The following is a 26,893-nucleotide window of genomic DNA, read 5'->3' on the forward strand; positions in this document are numbered from 1 at the left end:
ACACAGCCCCACCCGCTCTCTCCCCCATCCCAGGCACTCTCCACAGTGCTTAGAGGTAGGAGGCACTGTGGGGAAGTGAAGGCACCATTGCAGTTACTACGTCACCTACAGGATCATAGAAAACGCCACTTCATCAATGAGAAAGAATGAAATCTGGCCCTTTGTAGCAACGTGGATGGAACTGGAGAGTGTGATGCTAAGTGAAATAAGCCATACAGAGAAAGACAGATACCATATGTGTTCACTCTTGTGTGGATCCTGAGAAACTTAACAGAAACCCATGGGGGAGGGGAAGGGGAAAAAAAAAAAGAGGTTAGAGTGGGAGAGAGCCAAAGCATAAGAGATTCTTAAAAACTGAGAACAGGGGCGCCTGGGTGGCGCAGTCGGTTAAGCGTCCGACTTCAGCCAGGTCACGATCTCGCGGTCCGTGAGTTCGAGCCCCGCGTCAGGCTCTGGACTGATGGCTCGGAGCCTGGAGCCTGTTTCCGATTCTGTGTCTCCCTCTCTCTCTGCCCCTCCCCCGTTCATGCTCTGTCTCTCTCTGTCCCAAAAATAAATAAACGTTGAAAAAAAAATTAAAAACAAAAAAAACAAAAAAAACCTGAGAACAAACTGAGGGTTGATGGGGGTTGGGAGGGAGGGGAGGGTGGGTGATGGGTATTGAGGGCACCTTTTGGGATGAGCACTGGGTGTTGTATGGAAACCAATTTGACAATAAACTTCATATATTGAAAAAAAAAAAAAAAAAGAAAATGCCACTTCATGAACTTAAAATCCTTTAGTTCAATCATGAGCATTAAAAACGTGAAGATGTACCCTTTTTGTAGGGCGTAAGTTCCTTTGCTTTGTGCCCAGCCTCACCGTTGCTGAATATGGATTGAGAATGAGCACCTGTAGACAGTTACGGAGGAGGAAGAAACAGAAGAGGTCTGTTGCTTTTGAATTCTGGGTTCCACTGGAAGCACATGACCACAGCTCAATGTTTAGTCCTATCTCTGGCAACTTAGTGATGACTTTCATCTTCAGACTGTAAGATTTTCAGAGAGCCAAATATTTTTAATAGTGCCCTTTGTTAAAAATAGGCTCCTCCGCTCCGAGCCCAGAGCGTCAAGAGCTCTTTCTTACATTTGGCTTTTCTAAAGATCAGGACTGTGAAAGAACAGGGAAGACTTCAGATTCAGTTCCACGAGGCTTGACCACTTTTGCAGGCATCAGGTACAGAAGATTCTTCCAGAACCTTGAGTTATACGACAGAGGTTTATCAGCGTTCCACTTCAGAACTCTGTGAGATTTCAAAAGCTTTAGTGATTGGGGGAAGAATGTGAAGTCACTGACAGGTGTAAATTCAATTAAGATGATTTTAATTTTCCTTTCTACCAGAGCTTCATGGAGTCCACTTTCAAGTTCATACCTGACTTCATTAGACATGTAGCTTTTACTTAGGACAATGATCAGTCTTCGGCTTTTCTCTATCAATGAGTGGATTTCATCAACAATAGCTGAAAAGGCAAGATGTGGCAAAGTAATTAAAGAGAACTAAAAGAGACAAGAGATGAAAATCATTTTGCACAGTCTAATTCTGTGTTATTTAACTTACTTCACTAGTAAGTTTTTCAAGACAAACCATTTATTCTTAATTCTATACACCTATGGAAAACAATCATCTAGAAAACAATAATGAAGTTGGCACGAATTCTATGCCACTCCCTCTTCTAAATGTTTTATGTATATCAACTTACTAAAGCATCATAATGATCCTATGAAGAAAGTATTGTCATCACCACCATTTTACAGATGAGGAAGCCAAAGTACAGAGTGGTTAAGTAACTTGCCTGGAGTCACACAGCTCGTAAATGGCAGAATCAGAACCTAGGTGGTCTAGTTCTGGAGCACCTGTTCCTAACCATCATGCTATCGCTTGCCTCTCCACAGGCAGGGAGGAGCACACTAAAATCCAAATTTAAAGATTATATATCTATATATCTATATCTATATGGAGATAGATCTATATGGAGATAGATCTATATGGAGATATAGATATAGATATAGATATAGATATAGATATAGATAGATATCCATCCCACAGTTAGTCCAGACCAGAAGTTGACAAACATTCTGTAAAGGGCCAGATAGTGAATATTCTAGGCTTTTCACACCATCTTTGTCACACTGCTCATCTCTGCCATGTAGCTCAAAGGCAGCCACAGACAACACATGAACAGATGTCACCTTGCTGTGTTTCAACAGAGGTGACAGACTGGATCTGACCCATGGGTGATGGGTTGCCAATTTCTGGTTTAGACCTCTCCCCTTTCTCAAATAGACGTTTTAATCCAAACTAATTACAATTAAATACACAACATTCTTTATTTTTATATAAGAACCGAGAAGAAATCTATTTAATTAATTAATTTATTAAAAATTAGTATGCTTTCTCCTTCTAATTGGTAGTATTTTCCCTTTCTCATTTGTAATCTGGGTGGGTGGGAGGGGACCACAACTATTCCTTATTTACTGCTATGTTTTCAATGCCAAGCTCAGATTTTGGCACAAGGCTGGAACTCAGTATATGTTGCATGAGTGGATGATAGTGACAATGAAAATATTTATATTGTATCCTTGGTAATGCACCAGCCCCCAAAACATTCTGACGCAGATTTCAGACATGTGCTCTGGAAGACTTCAGAGAAAATATACGGAAATGTTACTAAATTTCTTCACTTCAAACTGGAATTTGCTTCAATGTATGTTTTAGGGTTGTTTATATTCATATACTAGTAAAAAACTGAATTTCATGACTAAAATCCGACATGAATCATCAATCTCCTTTTATTCACCCTTTTCTGACCGTAATTTTCACACCAATGCCAACCCAACAAAGAATAAGTATTTTCTGGTAAGAATGAACTGTGTTTATAGTGCAGAGAATCCCGTTCTGCTGTATAAAACATTACCAAAAGAGATATTCCTACTGTGGGGCATCTCTAGATAAATGCCTCACGACAATGCCGATTCTGGGCCTGGTTCTGAAAGTGGAATGCCCTTTCCCCAAAGGTTCAGAGAAGTAGGAAGCACATTGAAGAGACTGGGGCCCAAAGAGGTGACTCTCAGAAGTAATGTAGTTAGCTTTTTTGTCACTACTGATTCTACTGATTTAGCTGTCACTTTTGGTTTAGAGAATCGCGTTCATTTGTTTTTAAGGCAAAACGGGGTTGTCTTTTGTAAGGCTGAACTATTCATCTTCTACAAGGAAAATCTCTCCACCAGGTCCCTATCTTGTATTCCCTTTCTTACCTCCTCCAGGCACTACATCCCTTTCATATATGCATAACTTATACCCAAAGTGTTTCTCCAACACCCTGGGCAAAATCTCCACAGCAAAGGTGTGCTCCTCTCCATTTTCGGGTCCACATTCTTTTAGGTAAGACACAAAAGCATCGTATGTTTTCCCATCTAGGAAATAAGGTTTACTCTTTTAATTACAGTGCAAATAAAAGTTTAAGTACGAATTTGAGCAAAAGGCATGAAAAATGGGAGTGGAACCAATGAAAAGGAAAAATGAAATAGAGCATCTATCTGTACAGCATCTATAATCAAATTGTACACATTAAATATGTACTGTTCCTTGTATATCAATTGGAGCTCGACGAAGCCATTTAAAAAAGAATAAAGAAAATATTTTTGCTAGAAAACAAATTAAAAATTAGAGCAAGAATGTTTAAACTAGGTAACCCGTAAGGTCCATCAAATATATTTTGGTTCTCGGATTCTTTTTAGACATTATTCTTTATCTATGACTTTTTAAGTTGTCAAACACAAGAAATAAATTCATTATTAAAGACAAACAAAAAATAGCATCACCAAATCTCATATGCTAATCAAGCAACCAACCAGCAAATTGTTTTTTTGCATGTACATTAAGACTCCCCTTTTTGGGGGCGCCTGGGTGGCGCAGTCGGTTAAGCATCTGACTTCAGCCAGGTCACGATCTCGCGGTCCGTGAGTTCGAGCCCCGTGTCGGGCTCTGGGCTGATGGCTCAGAGCCTGGAGCCTGTTTCTGATTCTGTGTCTCCCTCTCTCTCTGCCCCTCCCCCGTTCATGCTGTGTCTCTCTCTGTCCCAAAAATAAATAAACGTTGAAAAAAAATTTAAAAAAAAAAAAAAAAAAAAAAAAAAAAAAAAAAAAAAGACTCCCCTTTTTGGATACTATAGAAGGATAGGGATAAATACTAGATCCAGGAGCTCAAGGAATTTAAAGGCAGTTAAAGCCCAGGAGACCAAATATATCCTCAGTCTAGAATTGGAAAGCAAATCTCATCTCGGATTTCTTGTATCACCTAATTCTACCAGCAGCATCCTCATATGTCTACTCTCAGAATGACTCACTGGAAAGCCAAGACAGAAACAAAGCTGAGAGTTTACATTGGCAAGTGAGAAGAGACGATAGAGGTGATTTAACAGAAGGCCATGTGGGAAGGGTAGGGGAAAAAATAGTTACAAACAGAGAGGGAGGGAGGCAAACCATAAGAGACTCTTAAATAGAGAATAAACTGAAGGTTGATGGGCGGGGGACGGGGAAGAGGGGAAAATGGGTGATGGGCATTGAGGAGGGCACCTGCTGGGATGAGCACTAGGTGTTATATGTAAGTGATGGATCCCGGGAATCTACTCCCCAAACCAAGAGCACAGGTACTAGATGCCAATATGAAAACTTCCAGTCTGTTGAAAGGGTTTCACTGATAATAACATCTGCTCCTATTTAATTCCTGATAATGAAGCGCTTTCAGGAGGTTAAGGCGACAAAGCCAAGATGAAAGTGTTACCTAAGCAACAAAGACCATTGTACTAATTGGGTAACTACAAAATTACATACATCTCTGTCTCCTCTACCTTCGTCCAATCTGTTTGAGAAGGCAAAGCAGACAGACCCAACAACTTGAAAAAGTTTACAAAGAACACATTAGCAGATGCCAGACGGTGTGACAAAACCAGCAAAACAAACAGAATCAAAACAGTCAGACACTACACCGTGACCTCCAGGGGACACGCTTTCCGAGAAAAAGAAATTTTGAGCCAAGTCCTAAATGATACAATTGATGCTAACTGGGATTGGTAGAGGAAGAAGGGGCAGTGGGTGGGGCGTGGTCTACCCCTAAGCCGTGACAGTTTGTTAGATGGTACAGGAGTTAGATGTATGCTTGCCTGTGTTATTGGAATCATAAACTTGCTACTGATTTGAAAGCTAAATATCACTGGGTCCTTTATGAAAATCTAATAGGATGAAACCATTCCAGTTCCATGGTCTTTGTGGTGCCACATCATGCATGCTCAACAATTCAGCCTGGTACCTTCAATGGCTCACAAAACAACAATTTCTGTTTCTGGCAAAGCTTCTTCAATTCCACCTACAGCATTCAGGCTCAGCAGTTCAAGTCAGAGCCTACTGTTGATTTAAAGCAACTGGTTAGCAGAATCGCATGCATACAAAAGAAAGGACAGGGGCGCCTGGGTGGCTCAGTGGGTTAGGCGTCTGACTTTGGCTCAGATCATGATCTCCCGGTTCACGAGTTTGAGCCTTGCATTGGGCTCTGTGCTGATAGCACTTTGGATTATCTCTCTCTCCCTCTCTCTGTGTCCCTTCCCCACTCTCTCTCTCTCTCAAAATAAATGTCAACTTAAAAAAAAAAGAAAAGAAAGGACATTTTGGTAAAAACTGTAGAATTAATATGCATATCAGAGGTAAGAAAAGCTGCTATAAAAAAAAGAGCCAGTTCCTAGTTTAATCAGTAAGTGGGTCCCCCAAGTAATTCTGTTAGATTGCTGTGAAATACAGCTATTTATTAGTGTAAGAGCTAGTGTTTCCATTAATAGTCATTATGTCAACGATAGAATAGGCACCAAGGAGTAAGAAATAAATAAGTACACTTTTTTAAAAGGTACTCTTTTTTTGTAATCATGATGTAACTAATTGCAATAAATGCAATAAACTGGAAAGACAATTCAGCCAAATTTATACTGTAATATGCAAGTAATATAGCTTTACTCTTACCCATGGAAAGTTAGTTTTTCAACTATTAATTAATTTTCAAATGCCTTATTTCAAGCAATTCTCTTCTTGGTTTAGCAAATCTTGTAATTTATATTCTAATTTACTTTAAACCCAGGTAATGAACGGCTTGCTGGCTTTGATAACAAAGTAAAGTGCTTAAGGTAAGGTATCGGAAAGCTAATAATAATTATTTTGGGTTCTGTATAAACGAAGTCCTCATGTGAATGGGCATTTGGGACTTTAAGGAATCAGGCCAGAGCTTCTCAAACTGTGTTCAGCGAGTGACCATGTTTTCATTTAATTTGACTGGCTTGGGTTGATGGTTTCATTTCCAGTCCTTCATAAACCAGTACTGAAAACATTCTTGGATATTGCAGCAATATCGATTGGCCAGGGAAGTTTAAATTTTTGCACTTTATCTCCATTTCTGCTCTTTTCCACAACTGATCTCTGTCATGGACCACACTTTTAAATATAGCTGATGTATGGGGCGCCTGGGTGGCGCAGTCGGTTAAGCGTCCAACTTCAGCCAGGTCACGATCTCGCGGTCCGAGAGTTCGAGCCCCGCGTCGGGCTCTGGGCTGATGGCTCAGAGCCTGGAGCCTGTTTCCAATTCTGTGTCTCCCTCTCTCTCTGCCCCTCCCCCGTTCATGCTCTGTCTCTCTCTGTCCCAAAAATAAATAAACGTTGAAAAAATAAATAAATAAAATAAATAAATAAATATAGCTGATGTAGAGCACATCTGTAAATGTTTCCATTCACCGCCACATCGGGAGGTAGGAAGCGTGAACTGAAAAAAAAATGTGGATTGGGTCAAACACAACAGCGAGGGGGAAAAAATCTTAGCTGAAGATCAGAAAGAGAGATATTAGTGAATGCTCATTTTGAGATACTTTCTGGTCAATGCAAGTAGAGACCTGTTCAGAAAGGGCCAACAAGAGACTTCTAGGTTGCTGGCAGCATTTCTCTCCATCTCCAGAATTGCACACACACAGGCTCAGAGCTAAATTAACTAGCTTTGCTAATTTTATATTATTTTTTAAGTTTATTTTTATTTTTGAGAGAGAGAGAGAGAGAGAGAGAGAGAGAGCCTCAAGCTGGCTCCGTGCTGTCAGCGCAGAGTCCAACACGGGGCTTGATCCCACAAACCGTGAGATCACGAACTGAGCTGAGATCAAGAGTCAGATGCTCAACTGACTGAGCCACTCAGGTATTCCTAATTTTGTATTATTAATTAAAAGTTGCAAATGTGAAAAATCTGAGACTTCTTTCATAACTTGAGGAGAGGAGGGTCTTTCTACTTCTGATCACAGATCTAGATTTAAAAAATCCATAATAATAAAAATGTACACCTGAAACTAACATAGCAGTGTGTTCAATTATCCTTCAAGAATAGCAAAAAAAAATCTTCCACATGTGACACTACTATAAGCAAAGTCAAAAGACAGATTACAATCTGGGAATAATATTTTCATTTCATATTATAGACAACAGGCTAGCCTCCTTAAACTAGAAATAGCTCCTAGACATAAACAAGAAAAGGAAAGGCCAACAACCCAAAAGAAAAAATGGCAAAGGCTATGAATGAGTACTTTGAGAAAGGAAATACAAATGAGTCTTACACAAATCAATAGTGACTCTTGCATAGGAAGCGAAATGGCAAACGAAAACTACACGGACATACAACTATTTACCTATCAGATTGGCACATACTCAAAAGGTTTTGGGTAAGGTCATGGGACAAAAGTGACCCCATTCTTTGAAGGTGGCAGTGGTATAGTAATATGGGGGGCAAATTGGCAATATCCGCCAAAGTAACAATTGTGTCTACCCTTGAGAATTCTTCCTTCACTTATACTGCCCACAGTTGAACCAATGACTGTACAAAACTCTCTGTCACATCATTTCAGTATTAACAAGTTGTTTTAAATAACCCACAAGGTGACCAAATAAGCAGTGAGACAGCTGCAGAAATAAAACACTGGGCAAGCCTAACAACTGAGAGACTTTACAAACTACTATAGAAGTGCATCCAAGGCATATTAAATCAAAGTTAAAAATAGTGCACATAATATGCGAACATTCGTTGGAGTGGACTTTGATTCTATATTGGTATTTGTTCGGCTATACTGTCAATGGTGGATGAAGTGGGAAGAACAGACATAGGATAGGATGACAGGGAGATATTCTGTTGTATCATTTCTCAGACTTTTTGTGTTTTGAACTATGTGTGTCCTACACACACACACACACACACACACAAGCAAGCAAGTTTAATGGGGTAGACTGATTTTTTTAATTCAGTAGCCATCTTTCTTTTTTATTAAAGTATACATGATTCAGTAACTATCTTGAAACTTGAGGACTTCTTTAAATCACCTTTAAAAGTAGAGAAACTTAGGCACAGAGTTGCCACACAGAAACAGCCATAGATAAAAACAGGCAGTTCTAGGAAACTAGAACCCGGGTCATTTGACTTCTAGTCCTGGGTTCCTGTAGATACATCATGCAGCCTTCTTTGTCAGGTTAAAATAATGAACCATAATACAATTCAATTCCATTGAAATGAAGTTTATTGAATGTGCATATTTTTTAAGATGCCCAGATTGTGTGTGAATAACGACAGCTCATGGGCACAAGCATCTCACAGGCCATGAAGGAGGACGTGACATGCGTGCATAAAACAATTAGAGAACAGTTTTTGGCAACATATGAGCAAGCACAAAAAAAGGTGATACAAGACAACACTTGTGAGGGATGCTACGTTCAAATCAATTTTTCCCATGGACAAACCTCTGCCACACATGAAGTATAATCAAAATGAAATGAAGATTAATGTTTCTTTATTTGGTTTCTTTTTCAAAAATTTTTAATGTTTATTCATTTTTGAGACAGAGAAAGAGTGTGAGTGGGGAAGGGGCAGAGAGAGAGGGAGACACAGCATCCAAACAGCCTCCAGGCTCTGAGCTGTCAGCACAGAGCCTGACGTGGGGCTTGAACCCACAAACCGTGAGATCATGACCTGAGCCGAAGTCAGACACTTAACTGACTGAGCCACCCAGGTGCCCCTCTTTATTTGGTTTCTTAATGAAGTAAGAAGATAAGAAAATCCAGCATTGTGATATTCATTACCTGTTAATGTTTCATCTTTTCTCATGAAATGTCTATAAAATAGAGCCAAGTCAACTCTATAAATGACACCCATTATCACTAGGCACACAACTACCACTGAGATCAAAACAGCCACAATCATTCCTCTGGTGAAGATGTAGCCTGGGATATCAGCCATATCTTCTAGAAAGGAAAAGAAAATGGAAATAATTAATGAAAGATGGTTTACCAGTGTCTCCCACCATCTTACCTCATAGTTGTCAGTTTTTATATTTAGCACTAATCCCAGTTGTCTATCCAATGCATTCCATTCACTTAGTCCACATTCCTGCCTTTAGTCTGGAGTGCTGACCTTTCTACTCTGATTTTTAAAGAATAAAAATGTGTAAAAGGATATTCAGAGACCTGAATGGAAAGCATTGTGATATAGCCTGTCCCTGCTTGGGGAAGGCAAAGATGATAAGATACCAGGGTGAAATGTCCAGAGACCCAAACATACATCTCAGCTGGTATGTTGAGAACATAAATGGAAGTACACAGTCTTGAGAGAGCAAGTGCTGACCTGAGCTCATCTGGGCTCCCAGCCTGGCTCCGTCACTTAGTTTGTGTCCTAGGGAAAGTCACTGATTCCCTTCATTCTTAGCGTCTTCATCCATAATATGAACCCTTTTCTGAGCAGCTATTGGGCCAATGGCCCTGGGTTGTATTGTATTGGTGGAGGATGGAGGGGGGTGACTCTGGAACGTTCCATCAGGTAGGCAGTGAAAAATTTTAGGAGTCCACAGATTTGAGCCATCAACTGTCCACCTGCCAGATCCAGAGACTGGTCCAAGAGGGGAGGCCTGAGCTAATCTTGGTTGAGTGCATGAGCACACGCAAGGGCCCCCTGTGCCCAGTGCCCAGCTAAGGTAGGCTGGAGGCCGCAGTACCTAGTATCATTGGCCTCACCCTACACTGAGCTGCAAGCGTGCCTCTCATCGTTATGGGTGCGTGAGGGCTGCCATGACTGCCTCCCCCATGACACTCAGCTACATCTCTGTCTCCAGGATATATCTGCTCCGCTCTCTTGGGCCCCTGGTGCTTATCTAGGACTGCAATCTGATCGAGAGCAAAGGATTAGAGTTTGCGTTTTCATTTTCTGCATGAAATCAATGCACAGGGGACTCTGGCAGGGGACTGAGCCCCAGTTTAGCCTGAATACTTGTGACACAAGGCAGATAATTTCACCTCTTGGGAGCTTGCTTCCTGGGGTGTAAAATGAAGGGAGTGGTGATCTTTGAGGTGTCCCTCAGCAGCAACTTTCTAAGCTTCCACAAACTTCCAAAGTAAAACTTGCTCATACCTTTTTTCAACAAGACGAAGTTTATGGTGTCTGTGCCTCCCTCGCTGGCTACAGTGCAATTATATGAAAATTTTAGATTTTTTGCATTAATATTCTCAATTTTCAACATTCTTGACACATACAATTTGCCATCCAGAGTCCTGTAAAAGAAGAAACAATTCAGTGACAGGCTTTGTTCATTGCCAGCAACATTGCTCATGAGGGAGGAATTCATATGCGCAAATACTCAAAGGTAGTGGCTCTGTTGGCTCCATGGAACCTTCTCTTTCTGGTGGGTCCTCAGAGTGTGGGCCACCACAAACCTCTGCTCCTCCGGGGAGCATCAGGGTGGACAGAAACAGCCCTCCTGAGACTACCTGGGGACGACCCTGTGAACTGCCCAGAATGAAAACGTCTGGAAAGTAATGATGCTAAGTTCTCTCTCAATGATTTTCCCCTATTTCTCCTCGCCCAATGGCTTAGGATTCTTCCCATGGGGAGGTCTCCACCGATTGTGACGAAGCTGCAAATAGTTCAGCAGAGATACAGATTCCTATCAAGCTTGTTCATGCAATCCTGAAGATTGCTTTATTTTGTTCAGCATTGAAAACAAACTGAAGAATGACACTATTGTCAGATGCACCTGCAGGCATATGAAAAATACCAATTAAGCTGTTCAGCACATGTCAGAAAATGACGTAGACAACCATTAGCAGCGAGCTGTCTTTCTCTTCTTAAAAGATTCAAGTTGTCCTGTCGTCGATGCAAGGCAACTGCTCATGACATCTGCTTCCCCGTCAATGACAGGCTGTGAAAGCACCATGTCAACCAGCGTTCCCCAGGTGCGCTCACTCACCTGCCGCGCCCCTAGCAGCAGGTGCCTCTATTCTTGGGACATGGCACCCTCTGTCGCCTCCAACCGTGTCAAATATAATTTGAACATGATTCTGTAAAGAAGTCACCAATCCAGAAATAGCAACTATCTCATATCAGTGAAAAATCCCGAAGTAAGGGACAAAAGGCCAGTGAGAAGCCAAGACAGATGACAGAAAAAGCACAGGCATAACTCTAAAGAAAGACCACCTTACTCTTAGCTTAGTTTGAGCTCCATTGCAGATAGTTTGGTGAGTTGGTCTTCTATCCCTCCAAACAGGAGCAACAGGTCGCTAGAAGGGGGAAATGCAGAACTCCAGGGGAGATTCGATGCTGAGGATAAAGACACAATGGCAAGACAGCCCTGCAACTCAGCTGAGTTACTAGTCACGTGCCTACTAGAAGCAAGCGGACAGACCTTGCACCATAAGGAGCTTGCAGACAAGTGTTAGCAAGAATCAAGAGTTGTTTCCGTGACATCAAAGAATTTTTTTTAAGTGTAAGAAGCAGAAAAAAGTCCTCAAAAGTGCAGCTAAGGTAACAGATACCTTGGGATACCTACTCTCTACCACCTGAGTATATCAGTAAAATACCGATTAATGACCCAAAGTCATTCAAAAACACTCAAACGACCACAGGCTTAGCACAATTTTCAAAATCCAAAAAACTATGGCCTAGGTAATCCCTCTTTTATCAGATGCTTAAGTAAATTGCCCATCCCTATCAGATCCTGACCAACCAAAAGCTACTTTTAGTAAGGCGATGTTAAAAAACCTCACTGACCTTCTTTTTCTAGTTTAGACCTTAGCAATAGATTTCTGCATAATCCATCAGCCTAGCGCATGGTGATTATCATTATAAAATATGTAAATTATAAATTAAAATTTAAACTTATCTCAAACACCCAATCAGCCATTCAGGACTCTGGTGTTTTTTATAGCATGGATCTATGATACAATGTGATTTGTATATATCATGATACATAATACATCACATATACGTACCTATTTTTTTTTACATTCTCTTCATGTACATTGGGCTCCTTTCCATTTTCATCCCACAAGTTCCAATAAATCTGATCCTTTTCATTCGCCAAAGCAGAGCAATTGAGGTTTACATCTTTTCCTACGTAAAAGTTGACAACCAATATTCTGATCTTAGAGACTCAGATTTCCCAAAGGTATAAAATTAATACAATCAACATATATTAACTTAATACATAGAGCTAATGTAGTGCTACCTCTCAGAAAGAAAAAGAAAGGCTTGGTTTTTAAATTTTAAAACATGTATAAAGCAGAGAAATTAGGTAGCAATTTTAAGTCATCCACAGCCTATGAGTTGGTTTCGCTTCAAATGTCTATGTTTAAATAAATTATTAAAACTTAGAGTGGTGAGTGGGCCTTCTTTTCAACATACAGTTTAGTAGGTAGTGTCGGGGCAACACTCCCACAGCAACTTCTAGAAAAACAAAATGGGTAAACCACACAAAATTAAGTTAGCCAGCAATTAAAGACATTAAAGTGCAGGGAAAACAAAGAGAAACAGCCGGGCTGAAAACGCAGCCAGGAAGAAGCCCTTCCAGGAAGAGATGAGATAACCGGCCATCTTATCCTTTGGAGAAATTACTTTGGGTTTGTACAGCACCAGGGGAATCTCCCAGAGAAAAGAGAGCCCAGGGGAAATTCTGACAGCCACACGGGCTTGCAGAATTATTGCCGAGGGCTTGGATAACACACAGGAGGCTGCAAAGGCTCAAGGGTCTGCCTACAGTCTCACAGTACTTAGGGGAGAAAGTCCCACTTCCGGGAAGAGATGTACAACAAAGACAGGACTGAAGTCCTTGCATGCCCCACCCCACCCCATAACCTCGCTGCAGGGAATGCCAAAGGAAAGGTTTCAGACTCACAAAAAATTATCCCAGACGAAAGCAAGGCACTACATGAACAAATGAAGAGTACAAGAAAATACAAGTATTTCAGTAAATATAAAAGAATTTTGGTCACCTAAAGCAATAACAGTGCCAATCTATTGTGAGTTTTATCACATATGCATTAGGGAAATACGTAAACTAATAGCACAAAGTGAGGTAAGAAGACAAAGTAAATACAAGTCTCTAGCACAACTTTTTTTTTTATGTTTATTTATTTTTGACAGAGAGAGAGAGACACACAGAGCATGAACGGGGGAGGGGCAGAGAGAGAGGGAGACACAGAATCCGAAACAGGCTCCAGGCTCTGAGCTGTCAGCACAGAGCCCAACGCGGGGCTCGAACTCTCGGACCGCGAGATCATGACCTGAGCCAAAGTCGGACGCTCAACCGACTGAGCCACCCAGGCGCCCCTCTAGCACAACTTAATGAAGGACACAAAAAGGTATAACTAGAAAGAAAACAAATCATATTAAATGAAAGAAAGGAAAAATAATTTATGAATCCAAAAGGAAGGGAGGAATAACAGGAACAAATAACACATAAGGCAACTAACAAACACATAGCAAGATAAGAGGCTTCACAGGATCACCATCATTAAATATAAATGGACTGAGGGGCGCCGGGATGGCTCAGTTAGGCACATGACTCAGGTCATGATCTCACGGTTCGTGGGCTGGGGCCCCGCAAAAGGCTCTGTGCTGACAGCTCAGAGCCTGGAGCCTGCTTCAGATTCTGTGTCTCCCTCTCTCTCTACAGCCCTCCCCCCCCCCCCGCCCCACTCACTGCCTCTCTGTCTCTCAAAAATGAATGAACATTAAAAAAAGTGTTTTAAATGTCAATGGACTAGACACTATACAGACTGGATTTCAAAAAAGATCCAAATATATATAGTTGACGTGAAATATAGTGCATGTGTAATTGATTTACAAAGAAACGTTAAAAGGATATAAAAAAAAAGATAAAACATGCCAATCCCAAACAAAAGAAAACTGCTATGGCTGTTTTAGACAGCTATGGCTGTCTATTACTAGAGAAACTAGGCATTTAGGAAAGAAGTAACATGATAGATAAAGAGAGAAATTTTATAATGATAAAGTGTCAGTTCAACAGGCATCAGTACGTATGTGCCCATAAGATAACCTCAGCATGTATAAAGCAAAGATTGAACAAAAGGGTACAGAGACAAATTAACCATTGTAGATGCAGATGTTAACATCTCTTTCTTTAACAGATAAAGAAAACACATCAAAGATTGGTTACAATATACATGATTTGAACAATGCCATTAGCTAACTTCACATGATTGGTATTTACAGAATGATAAAACCGAAACCTGCAGAATGCACATTTGTTTCAAACACACTGGGAACATTCATCAAGACGCCACATTCTGTTCCTTAAGCAAGTTACTACAAATTTCATCAGACTGAAATGATACAGAATACAATCTTGGACCAGTATGAAACTAAACTGGATATCAATAACAACAACACAAAAACTAGAAAATCCTCCAACTATTTGGAAGTTAAAAAGAACAAATCATCCATAGATGAAAGAAGAAATCACAAGGGAAGTGTTTTTTGTTTTTTTTTTAATGTTTGAACCAAATAGTAATGAAAACACAGCATACCTGTATTTGTTAGAAACAGCTACAGTAGCGATTAGAGGGAATTGTAGAGCTTAAAATGCATGTGCTACAAGAGACGATAATTGAAATCAATTATCTATGTCTCCATGTCAACAAAGGAAAATTGAAGTGCAAATTAAGCCCAAAATGAGAAGAAAGAAATAACAAAGCTAAGTTCAGGAATCAATAAAAATAAAAAGCAGGCAATCCACAAATACGAACGGCAAAGTATCTAAGCTACGCTGGGTATCTGTGGTCCCACAAATGATTGTGACGGGTGGTGGTGGTCCAAAGGTGTGGGCTTAGGAAACAGTCAACAGAAACTTGAACCCCAGCTTCACCACTTTTTTATTGGTTTAACTTTAGACAGATTTCTGAACCCTTCTGGGCTTTGGTCATTTAACCCATTAGATGGGAATAATACCCCTTGGAGTTTTTTGTAGGATTGAATTCAAGAATGTTTTTCTGGACGCCTGGGTGGCTCAGTCAGTTAAGCGTCCGACTTCGGCTCAGGTCATGATCTCGGGTCCGTGGGTTCAACCCCACATCGGCTCTGTGCTGACAGCCCAGAGCCTGGAGCCTGCCTCGGATTCTGTGTCTCCCTCTCTCTCTGCCCCTCCCCGCTCACATTCTGTCTCTGTCTCTCAAAAATGAATAAACATTTTAAAAAAGAATATATTTCAAACACCTGATACAAAACATGATTTAGTATACATGAATGTCTCCTTTTCCTTCCCTCCTTTCCTTATGGAAAGGAATTACTCAACTGGACATGTTGATTTCATCAAGACCTGTCTGGATGGTCAATTAAGTCCATTGATTCAAAGTCCATTGATTAATCAGTCAAATATTCAGAACACAGGATAAGTCTGAAGCATTTCTCCAGAGTGCTCTCTTATAGGGTTTTCGTCTTTAAAAATAACCATAAAGGGGCGCCTGGGTGGCGCAGTCGGTTAAGCGTCCAACTTCAGCCAGGTCACGATCTCGCGGTCCGTGAGTTTGAGCCCTGCGTCGGGCTCTGGGCTGATGGCTCAGAGCCTGGAGCCTGTTTCCGATTCTGTGTCTCCCTCTCTCTCTGCCCCTCCCCCGTTCATGCTCTGTCTCTCTCTGTCCCAAAAATAAATAAACGTTGAAAAAAAATTTAAAAATAAATAAAAAATAAAAATAACCATAAAGACTATTATAGAAAAGCCACAATGGGGTGACCAAAACCCTATGTAAAAACCACAGGCAGTTCTATAATGTTTTCAACATACTGTTCATTTTCATCAGCCTAAAAAGGGCAACATTCAAACAATGGCATACTTTCCCTGCTTTTCTAACTTTCCTCACTAAATCTGGTATGTGTTATGCACACACAATATTGGTGAATCATGAATCACATTTAGCCTTGGAAGACTCAATTATGCACCCCATTCCTAGATGTGGAATACATGTATGTCAACATATACCTAATTCCACCTTCACACGGTTAAGCTTTGGTCCAAGAAGAACAGGAATTATTTTACTGCGATCTAAAAGTGAAAAAAAGAAAAGGAAAATGTTTCAGCGTTGCACTGAGCTTCTCTAAGACAAGTTTTTGTTGCAATATGCTTATACCATGTAACAAAAATTCTAAATAGTCATCACTATGTCATATTTTCATTAAGTAACGGTTGCAGCTAATATTGTTTGTTTCACTTTCCATCAATGCAAAGCTAATGTAACTGGAGGGAACACACTAAATTTGGTTTCCTTCAGATCTGTGGCTTCTGCAGCTATGTGGCAGAGGAAAATGTTCATCCAGGAGGGACAACCGCACCTGTAGGATTTAGATGCAAAGTCACTGGGACGTGCCTTTCTGCTCTTTCTTCCTTCTGTCTGCCCTTCTCAACCCCTCGAAGATGGATTTATTGGGCACAGGGTCTCTATCCGTGCTTTGGCAAGACACTCTCTCAGGTGCCAACCCTCCCCTCATAGACACTAAAGGAAGCACACCTTCAGTTCTGTGCTCTCGATACCTCACTTGCCTCACCTTAGTCCTGGCCCTGAAAGGTGTTCACATGTGTGGGCTCAGCTCTACTTCTGTTCCCGAGTGGCTTCTGACCTTGATCAGAGGTACATAATACTCTCCACCCCAGCCTCCCTATAGTAATGTTTCAAAAGTAAATACTTCGCCTAGCAGCCTCCCACTGAATGCTCGCCTACAACCTTGGACAGCTGATAGCTGCACAACACTGAGAGGGCCTGTGGTCATACACTGAAATTGCTGTTGTCAAGTTCTCGTTACTCTTCTGATCAGCACTGGCAACTTTCCTCATGACCTAGACTCTCCCTTCTAGCACATCTGGCACTCCTAGGGCATTTACAAGTAACCTCCAGAGCAGCCTTCCTGGGACATACCTGTCCTCAGCAAACACGATGCCTGAGGACAAGGAGTAAAAGGCAACCCAGGAGCTCTCCCGCAGTGCCCTCACCTACCTGAGCTCTCTCAGAAAGTGTGATGCTGACGAGTGAAGGGTTGAGACGGGAGGGGTGAATGTGTGGGTGAGAACTGGAGGATGAAACTCGCAAAGTGAAAGCCCAGGTGAGTCAGATTTGGTTCCTCTGGGGTTCAGAGTCTCTGGGCAAGCCTGGAATTGCTATAAGTGGACAGCGGGACTTGGGACACCCCCAGAGAAAGAAGGAACTCTCGGCCTTGAGACTATGGAGGAACATGAGTCGACTCAAGGACAAGAGGGCAAGAGGTGATTTTGCTGAAAATTGTCATTGCTTATCTTTCTCCGGATCTATTTTCTTCCCCCCGGGGAAGAGGTAGTGTCAAAGGGTATCTGTAGGACAGGACGTCTTTAAAACAGTATGCCATCTGCTAAACCTTGAAGGATATCGGGGTGCCTGGGTGGTTCAGCCGGTTAAGCGTCTGACTTCAGCCCAGGTCACGGTCTCACAGTTCGTGAGTTCAAGCCCCGCGTCGGGCTCCGTGCTGACAGCTCGGGGCCTAGAGCCAGCTTCTGGTTCTGCGTCTCCCCGCCTCTCTCTCTGCCCCTCCACCGCTCACGCTCTGTCTCTCTCTCTCTCAAAAATAAATAAACCTTAAAAACAATTTTAAAACTTGAAGTATATCATTGGAAACCCCAAGTACCCTGTCCCCAGCGTGCTTTCCTCCTCATCCGTCATGTCCCACCTCTAAACTCAGCTCAGAGTCTCCTGACTCCGATCTATCTCTGGGCTCCTTCTGCACTCTAACATCACACAGATGTGTCCGGTTTCATACACTAGGTACTTCTATGTGGCTTATCACCTCTCCTGACTATTCCTCGAGAATAGTATAGAACTCACTTCATTGCTTATTTCCCTGCTTCCTTTACCTCCTGATGCTCAGTACAGTTTATTGAATACAGGCACCCTCAATAAAATACCTGTTGAGTGAAAGCATACACTGAACAACAAAAAAATCCACAAATTACTCGAATACAAAATAAGAGGGAGACATTCTACTACATAAAAGTCATTTACTATGCCCCCTCCCCACCACCAATCTCTCCAGGGTGGTGAGTGACGCCCAAATTATTCAACCCTATATTTGAGCTAGTGATGCGGTCATGACTCCAAATAAGTTGCCTCTGGATTCCTGTGCTGGGTTAGAAGAAAGAAAACTCTGTTTCATAGGATACGTTTCTTTCTTTCCAATTCTAACATTCCTCTTACCTCCAACGATTGTTACGTTGATGGTTTTGGTGACATTAAATAGTTTTCCATTATGAGGGATGGAAAACACACAGGTGTAATATCCCTGATCTTCAAACTCTGCATTCTTCTGTAAAACTGGGTTTGTACCATTGTTTATCTTTTCACAGTTCTGTTTTGTGAAAAAAAAATCAAAATATTTTAAGTGAAAGCAGTATCATATTACATTGATTAAAATTTTAGAAATACTTTTATAGAAAAAGGGAAACAGGACGAAAGGTAGAAATTTCTGAGTCGATATCCCAGTGATTTGGCATTGCCTGTAGAGCAACAATGAAACACAGTCCCATTACCTGTTATTATTACGGTTATTAATACATGCTGGGAAGTAGAATATAGGGGGAACTATAGCTGCTTCCATCATTTTCTTTTGATCTCTCTTTTACACACAAAGAGGGGAAGGGGTAAAGAGAGAGGGAGAGGGAGAATGGAGGGAGGGCAGGGTGGAAGAATGGAGCACAAGGAGGAGATAGAGAAAACTAAACAACAACAAAATCCCTGCTTGGGTGAAACCTTTCTGCATTCGTAACACTTTTAATCTAACCCATGTACTCAGGAACACCCGTGGTGGGGGTAGTGGAGATAGGAGCAGAATTAGGCAGAGACCTGAGTACCTAACTGACTACCCGCCCCCCCCCCCGATGTCTTCCACAGAAGACAGTGGACTGATCAGAAATGTATCAAGAATATTCAAATATGTAGGCACACACAAACATGTCTCTGCATCACAAATTTCCATATGGGTCACAGGAATGAATAATAGGAAAAAAGCCACCTTCTTCAATCGAGCCATCGGTCACCCATAGAAAAGGTTCTGAAGCAATCTAAGGTCCAGATACAGAGAACAGGAACGACACTGCTAAACTTGACTATGTGATGCTGTTCCTGCAAACACCAACAAGAAGAACGTACTGCGCGCATACTTCTCTCGAACCTGCCAAAGCTGGCAGCAACTGGGGCCAGGCCCAGAGGTCACTAGGAATGGGTTTGTGAAGCACCCACATGTGTCCCTCAACTCAGTAAATTGTTTCTGTGTATGTCAAATTTTTATAAACCCAAACTGTGTTTTTGAAGGCACGTTAAAATATCAATGTCTCTTCGTTTTCACTTCTAATCAGTTGTTTACTGATTTAGCTTCCTTGCTCTCCTCCCCTCAGGTAAGCCACAATCTCTAAACAGGCTGAGAATATTGAAGTGGTTAATCATCTAGCTAAAAATAACCTCTCATAGATCTCTTTTCTACATTTAAACATCCGCATGGTGACATTTCTTAAAACCTAGTGCATGGAACCTTACAAATTTATATGTATTGTCAAGTATTTGCACACTTGACAGGAAATAGAATCAAGTGAACTCAGGACTAACTCAGACGTCTGGAAAACATGTGGGTAAGAGCTCTCCTTGAAAACTCACAAGTAAACAGTGGTCAAGCAAAATATGCAAACAGAAGTTTCTAGGAAATCATCTGTGGCTTCAACTTTCCGAAGGGCTTCTGTCTGGATCACTCTCCCATACAGCTCATTAAAACTTCCATGACAGGGGCGCCTGGGTGGCTCAGTCGGTTAAGCGTCCGACTTCGGCTCAGGTCATGATCTCACAGTTTGTGAGTTCGAGCCCCGCCTCGGGCTGTGTGCTGACAGCTCAGAGCCTGGAGCCTGTTGAGATTCTGTGTCTCCCTCTCTCTCTCTGCCCCTCCCCGACTTGTGCTCTGTCTCTATCTGTCTCTCAAAAATAAATAAAAATGTAAAAAAAAACAACAAAAAACAACTTCCTGTCACATTTGTTCTCCTATAGAAATAATATAATTTGTGTTATGTGTCTGCATGTATGTATATTATGCATGTGTATGTTATGCATGTGCATACTGTACATTTGTATGTAACACATATGTGACTGCATATATAATATCCACAGTACTGTCTACAAGAGCTCCTACAATTCAAGTTATACCAGGTGAAGAACATAGGCAATCCACAAAAGAAATAATACTGAGATGCAATAAAGATATAAAAATGTTTAATTTATTATTAAGAAAAGAAATGGGGAAAAAAACACTAAAAATTACAGAACTTCTGCATGTCATATTTCTAAATGTTTTAAAGGTACGACTTCTTGGTGTGGTAGTGGTGGTTGAAAAAAAGCGTTTTGAACTAGCATAGCTCCCCAGAGAGGAGCCAGCTAATGCACAGCAAAAGCTGTAAATGTGCTCATGGTCATTGATACAATTATGCTACTTTTAGGGATGTGATTAAACAATAAAATTGTACATACACCCTAACAGTTACAGGAATGATATTTATTCTAGCCTTATAAACAATAGTGGAAAGTAGGAAACTAACAAATGTCTAATACCAGGGGATTAATTAGATGCAAGTATAAAGCACAACGGAATCCCAGATTTGGAAGAATGTTTAAAGACACAGGGGAATAATCACAACATAATTTGTAGAGGATAAAGGAAAAATCCAGGCATAAAATACCACTTTTTATTTTTTAAAAGGTTTTTTTAAAATACCACTTTTTAAAAGTAGATGTTGGAGCTCCTGGGTGGCTCAGTCAGTTAAGCCTCCGACTCTTGATTTTGGCCTCAGCTCATGATCTCACAGTTCATGAGTTCGAGTCCTGAGTCGGGCTCTGTGCTGACAGCATGGAGCCTGCTTGGTATTCTCTCTCTCCCTCTCTCCTTCTGCCCCTCCCCCACTTTCTCTTTCTCAAAATAAATGAACAAACATTTAAAAATAAAAATAAAAGTAGATGTATACATACACACACACACACACAAACCCTAAAGTCTCTGGCTGGTGGGATTATGAGTGAGTTCTGCTAACTTCATTGTCCATTTTTCCATCTTCCAATTTCACAAAAGGAACTCGTGTGTTTAGGGGGAAAAGTATATACAATGGAATTTAAAAATGTAAATATACGTGGCAACAGAAAATGCAAATCCTTAAGCTAGCTAGCAATCCTAAAAATCAATTTACCAAAACAGAAGGGCAGGGAAGGAAGGGCAAGGAAGAAGGAAGTGTTATCTTCACTGAACTGTTCGGATGGGGCAGGGGCTCATTTTAGCCACCCCGCCTAGCACCTGGCTCAGAGGGGTCGGCTAAGCTCTGTGTGTGGTGGGGGGTCATGCGACCTGCATGTGATGAGACCAAAATGCTCCACAGCCATCAGATTCTTACTTTGGAATTTTGTCCTTTGTTTCCTCAAGTCTTTTATTTTTAAGTTTATTTCTTTATTTTGAGAGAGAGAGTGTGCAGCACACAGCAGGGGCAGAGAGAGAGGGAGAGAGAGAGAATCTGCACTGGTGGTGCAGAGCCTGCTGTGTGGCTCGAACTCACAAACCCGTGAGACCATGACCTGAGCCGAAAACGAGAGCCGGTGACTACCTGAGCCACCCAGGCGCCCCTTTCCTCAAGTCTTAAGTTAAAATATTTTAAAAGCATTACCTTATACAGTGAAGTTCTATTGGCCAATGGTTGAAAGTAGTCATGTTTACAGGCTACGTGCAAAGATTTCTGAACTTCTACAGTTTTACTAGTTAGTAGTTTTTCAACAAAACAGCTGCCTTTACTTCTTCCAATGACATTTAATTTCCATTTACGAGTATCATTTCTATGAAATAAAGGTTTAAAGATATTTTATTAGTACAGAGACTTTGCAAATACCACCTTTCAGTAGCCAATGAAATTCTTTCCTTATTATTGTATAAAGAGACTTATTCATTGACGCCCAGACCCTGCCCCCTTTTGGCCCTGTGCAGTAAGAAATGTAACAATTGTCATGGGACAGAGGCGAGGGGCGGGGAAAGAGAAGAACCTTAGCGGCCCTACACCCACACCCACACCCACGCCCCCCCACCACCACACACACACAAACACCCTATTGCATACCATATATTATAGATACCAGGACAGAAATATTTAAAACTTCAGTGAGCTTTGGAGATGGACAAGTTCAAAGATTCTTAACCCAGGATGGGACAGTGGCATTGGTTTCATGAGGTCCACAAACAAACTCCTGAACTTGTTTTCTGGAAGTTTGTATATATGCATTGGGTTTTATATTTCTCTGGGCTGTTTCTTCCAATCCTTTTCTCTTACTGTTGAGTAAACCCAGGTCTGGAGCACCTGCCCTCACCGTAGCTGTAGTAGCACGTTATGTGCCTTACTGAGCAAAAGTTAGTTTGAATAGTTTTATTGTTGTTGTTCCTTCTGATTAGAAATTAGTAATCTGGAAGAGGAAACAACTTTAACCATGTTTTTATAAAGGATCTCCTTTTTTTTAAGTTTACTTATTTTGAGAGAGACAGAGAGAGCAGGGGAGGGGGAGAGATACAGAGATACAGACAGAGAAAGAGAGAGACAGAGAGGGAGAGAGAGAGAGAGAGAGAATGAATCACAAGCAGACTCCTCGCTATCAGTGCAGAGCCTGATAGGGCTCGAACCCATGAACCTGTGAGATCATGACTTGAGTTGAAATCAAGAGTTGGACACTTAACTGACTGAGCCACCCAGGTGCCCCTAGAAAGGAGCTTCTAAGAAAGGAAATGTTTGCAACTTGATGTTTGTTTAAACTGAACTACAGGGATCCACATACTAAATACAACAGACGTGTGTTAAATTGTCCTGTGTGTGTGTGACACGCTTGTACCGACCACAGGCTCTTACAGCCCCGACTCTTACGTCTGTGGTAGCATGGGAGGAAGACTAGCACTCACTGAGTTCCAGGGATTGTACTGAATATGTACAATGGAGATGGCTATTTCCCTTACTTGTGATAAGAAAGCTAAACTTCATGTAGCAACAGGGCCAGGATGCAAACACACATCAGCTTGGCCCTCAAGGACAGGACTGCACTGCCCAATACTATGCTTTCACAGTCGATGTGACTCTGGCCCCTCCTTTGGGTATGCATTCATACAAGATTGACCAGGACTGGGAGGGAAGTGATGGGTGGGCTGACAGGCTTGTCCTGAAGGTTAAAAGCAGTAGGTCAATGGCCATGGAACATAATAGAGCTACCTGGTCCTTGAAATGGATTCGGAATCCCGTTGGTATCATCTTCTTCTCAAGTGTGTCTACTGTTTCCCCTACTTCAGCCCCACTGAGCTGAGCAGAGACCTATTTCCAGATATTTCTATCCCGTCACTTACGAGGAAGATAGTGCATGCATATTTCCATCTTATCAGGCCATATTGTTTTCTACCTCTGCAATCCTCAATTCCTAACCCTCAGTAAGTCCTGCCTGGTGGAATGCTTCCGTGTCCCCGCCACCGCACTGTGAGTGCCAGAGCAGGCAGATGCCGGCCTTGCTAGAGGAACTCAAAGGATGGTGTGAAGCTGAGGCCAACTGACCCACACAGGAGCTACTCCTGCCACACAGGAAGGGACTTGAAAAGCTCTGGGCCATTCTTCTGAAGCCCCTTACCAAGCCAAGCTTGCTGTTTGTCAATCCAGAACATGATGGAGACATGATTTGCATGTGCTTTTTTCCTCTGTCTTCATGTCCTCCCCTCTACCACTGAAAACCCCCTCTCTCCTGTGTCCCCTCCCTTCTTGGTGGATTTTCCCCCTTAACATTTTATCTGACTTTAGGATTAAAGTATCAGTCTCCAGAAGCATTTGATTATTAGCAGAAGACTCCCTAGAAATGAAAGGATTATGGTTCTAATGGGGGTGGGGTGGGGAGGAGGATTCCAGGGATGGAATCTGGTCTTTGAGGGATTCCACACAAAATTCCAAAGGCTCACTCACGCATGTGCACACACATGCACACACACACACACACACACACACACACACACACACACCCCTCTGAGGCAAACCAGTGCACCATATTTGAAAAAGCCCCCATCTTCAATGCCTCTAGGTGTCCAAACAACCTGTGTGGGTTCCCATTTATTTTCAAAACAATTGTCGAGGCTGTTCCTCATACCATCACTTTTGTCTCATGTTATTTGTCAGCCTCAAATACCCTTTAATGTTCGGCACCACAGCCCCTGAGTCACCTCATTGTTCCTGGCCTCTTGCACCCTCTTCCTGGTTCTCCACACGTCTCTGACAGCGTATCTGTTGGACTATTCCAATTTTCCTTCCTAACCCAGGCTGTGTTCCCCACCTTCCATGTCAGAAAGACAGTTAATGCTTTCCCTCCCTGTCTCCAAGGGACATTTGTAGGTAACTGTCTCTTCCCCTCCATGTGCTCTTTCTGTCCAGTCTGGAATGCTTCCTTCAATGCCTTTATTCCGTCAGGATTAAGGAGATTTTTTTTTACCCCATTTGTGAATATTCATTCTACGTTAGTGTGAGAAGACCCAGTTGTGATCCATTTCTGGAATCATCTCTCTTAAAGGGTCACATAAAATCCACTGCTGGTCAAAACAAACAACAGAAAGAGTTCTCAAATGTTCTCTCTGACTCCTGGGAGTTCCTATGCATAAAAACAAACCCAAATGACCTCATTTTGTGTAAAACCACAGGAGCGATAGCAAGGTTTCACTGTGATATCTCACTGCGCTCTCAACAGCACTGTTAACGATGATCGGGACCCACCCCAGAAATCGACTACATCTGCCAGCACACCACCACGACTCACCTGGCCCTGAGCTATCTTCCACAGGTCAGTCTCACATCTCCATAGAAACATACGTATACATACACACCTACGCAAGTACGCACACTACATCACCAATGTGCCAGATGAACACTATGTCACCAACACTACTAATCCATCACATAGAGCCCTGCTTGTCCAAGTTACTCCTTCCCACCTCACCAAATAATGTATAAAGAGAACCCAGCTCAGTGATAATCACTGACGCAGCGGTTGCTCTCATTTCATAGAACTTAGGACTCTTGATGAGGGGCGTCCTGGCGTAGACTGGAGCGGTCTGGCCTGAGAAGGCTGTGCAAAGCCCTTTCCGTGCTGCCTTTCCCCCTGCCTCTGGTTGTAGGCTTGTGATTGGCTGCAAAACCCACACACTCGTCATGAACACTACTGCCTTGTCCCCAACAGACCCCGAAACACTGAACTAGGATGTGTCTGTATCAATTCCAATCCCTCTCCTCAGCCTGCGGATATCACCCAGGAAGCTGAGGCCACCCCCTTCACTGCATGTTCATTATGGAGCTTCACCAATTAGTCCATTTGGCCAGCAACTCTAGATAACAGGAACAGTTGAGTTTTAAAATGAATTTCATCTGATACCTACTTACCTTTGGTAAGGATCCCCTGAAAGAAGTATTAAGGGAATCTTTCGTTAAGATCATTAAGAAGATAGACACAAGGGCAATATTTAATTTAATTTTCCAATCATGAAGTATTGATCGCATGCTGGAAGAAGAGTAGCGGGGAATAAATGCATGCATTATTCTTTCAGACTGCTGTATATGTGACTGGCTGAGCTAAGTCTAGGGGTGCTATGAAACATACTAACACAAAGAGAAGCTATACTCACCCCATTTGGAAAAAGTAAGATCCACTGTCCTCCAACTCAACTGGCCAAAACTCCAAAACATAATCGTGCAAAGTAATTCTGGGGGAGCTGCTTGAATTTAGCTCAATGCGTCCATGTGATCCACTGCTCTTGTACCATTTTATGGTGTTTTTTTCACTATCGCGCTCAGATGCTGATGAGCAGTATCTCAGATAGAAAAATTCCCCTTCCACTGCAGTGATGCTATGACGTGAAATACATGTTTCTTCATAAGATTAGCAAAGGAAAAGGAAAAAAAAAACACAGGTAAATTTTGTCTTTCCTAATGCATTAGGAGAATAAGCCAGGTTAGTAAGAAAATTGTAAGCAATCTCAGTCTGGTGGGTTCTCTTATCTTAGGGTCAATTTTTCCAACATCAGGGCACTTTCAGGACGTAAAGGAAGACAACGTTTCCAACAGATTTTCCCAAACAGGACGGTACCAAAACTTAACCTATCATAACTGAAAGACAGATAAATGTAGTGTAAGCTTTTCAAAGAAAATGTTACACATTACAATTTCCTTGTAAGGAAAGCCACAGAAGTCACAATGTTGCCACATCTACGCCCAAACACCCCTAGCTGGGGAGTCTCCGTAGAAATGAAAACCAGAAACCTGGAGGCCTTAGAGTTCATCATCTGCCTCAGCAGAAGTGTCACCTCGCCTTTCTCAACCAGCCTACCTAACCATTTCCTGGGCAGACAGAGAGGGATGGTTAAGGGGCTCCTATGTAGCTTAGAGTGTGTGTGAGTTCATTATCTCTCCAGGTTACCACGTGG

The 26,893-nt window shown here is 41.9% G+C and overlaps 1 protein-coding gene across 2 annotated transcripts in view; it reads right to left on the reverse strand.

Moving 5' to 3' along the window:
* Positions 1 to 763: 763 nt before the first annotated feature.
* The window catches only part of IL18R1 (interleukin 18 receptor 1), a 37,422-nt gene continuing 11,292 nt past the window's right edge, over positions 764 to 26,893 (reverse strand). For both annotated transcript variants that reach the window (XM_043603059.1, XM_043603058.1), the window contains exons 4-12: positions 26,096 to 26,339; positions 22,086 to 22,251; positions 18,598 to 18,748; positions 16,362 to 16,424; positions 12,358 to 12,478; positions 10,502 to 10,641; positions 9,181 to 9,342; positions 3,295 to 3,453; positions 764 to 1,499 (exon numbers count right to left, since the gene is read on the reverse strand). In XM_043603059.1, the coding sequence (XP_043458994.1) occupies positions 1,144 to 1,499; positions 3,295 to 3,453; positions 9,181 to 9,342; positions 10,502 to 10,641; positions 12,358 to 12,478; positions 16,362 to 16,424; positions 18,598 to 18,748; positions 22,086 to 22,251; positions 26,096 to 26,339 (1,562 nt within the window). In that variant the 3' untranslated portion in view covers positions 764 to 1,143. The remainder of the gene's footprint in view (positions 1,500 to 3,294; positions 3,454 to 9,180; positions 9,343 to 10,501; positions 10,642 to 12,357; positions 12,479 to 16,361; positions 16,425 to 18,597; positions 18,749 to 22,085; positions 22,252 to 26,095; positions 26,340 to 26,893) is intronic.

The sequence above is a fragment of the Prionailurus bengalensis genome, chromosome A3 (assembly GCF_016509475.1).
Source record: "Prionailurus bengalensis isolate Pbe53 chromosome A3, Fcat_Pben_1.1_paternal_pri, whole genome shotgun sequence".
Classification (NCBI taxonomy): domain Eukaryota; kingdom Metazoa; phylum Chordata; class Mammalia; order Carnivora; family Felidae; genus Prionailurus; species Prionailurus bengalensis.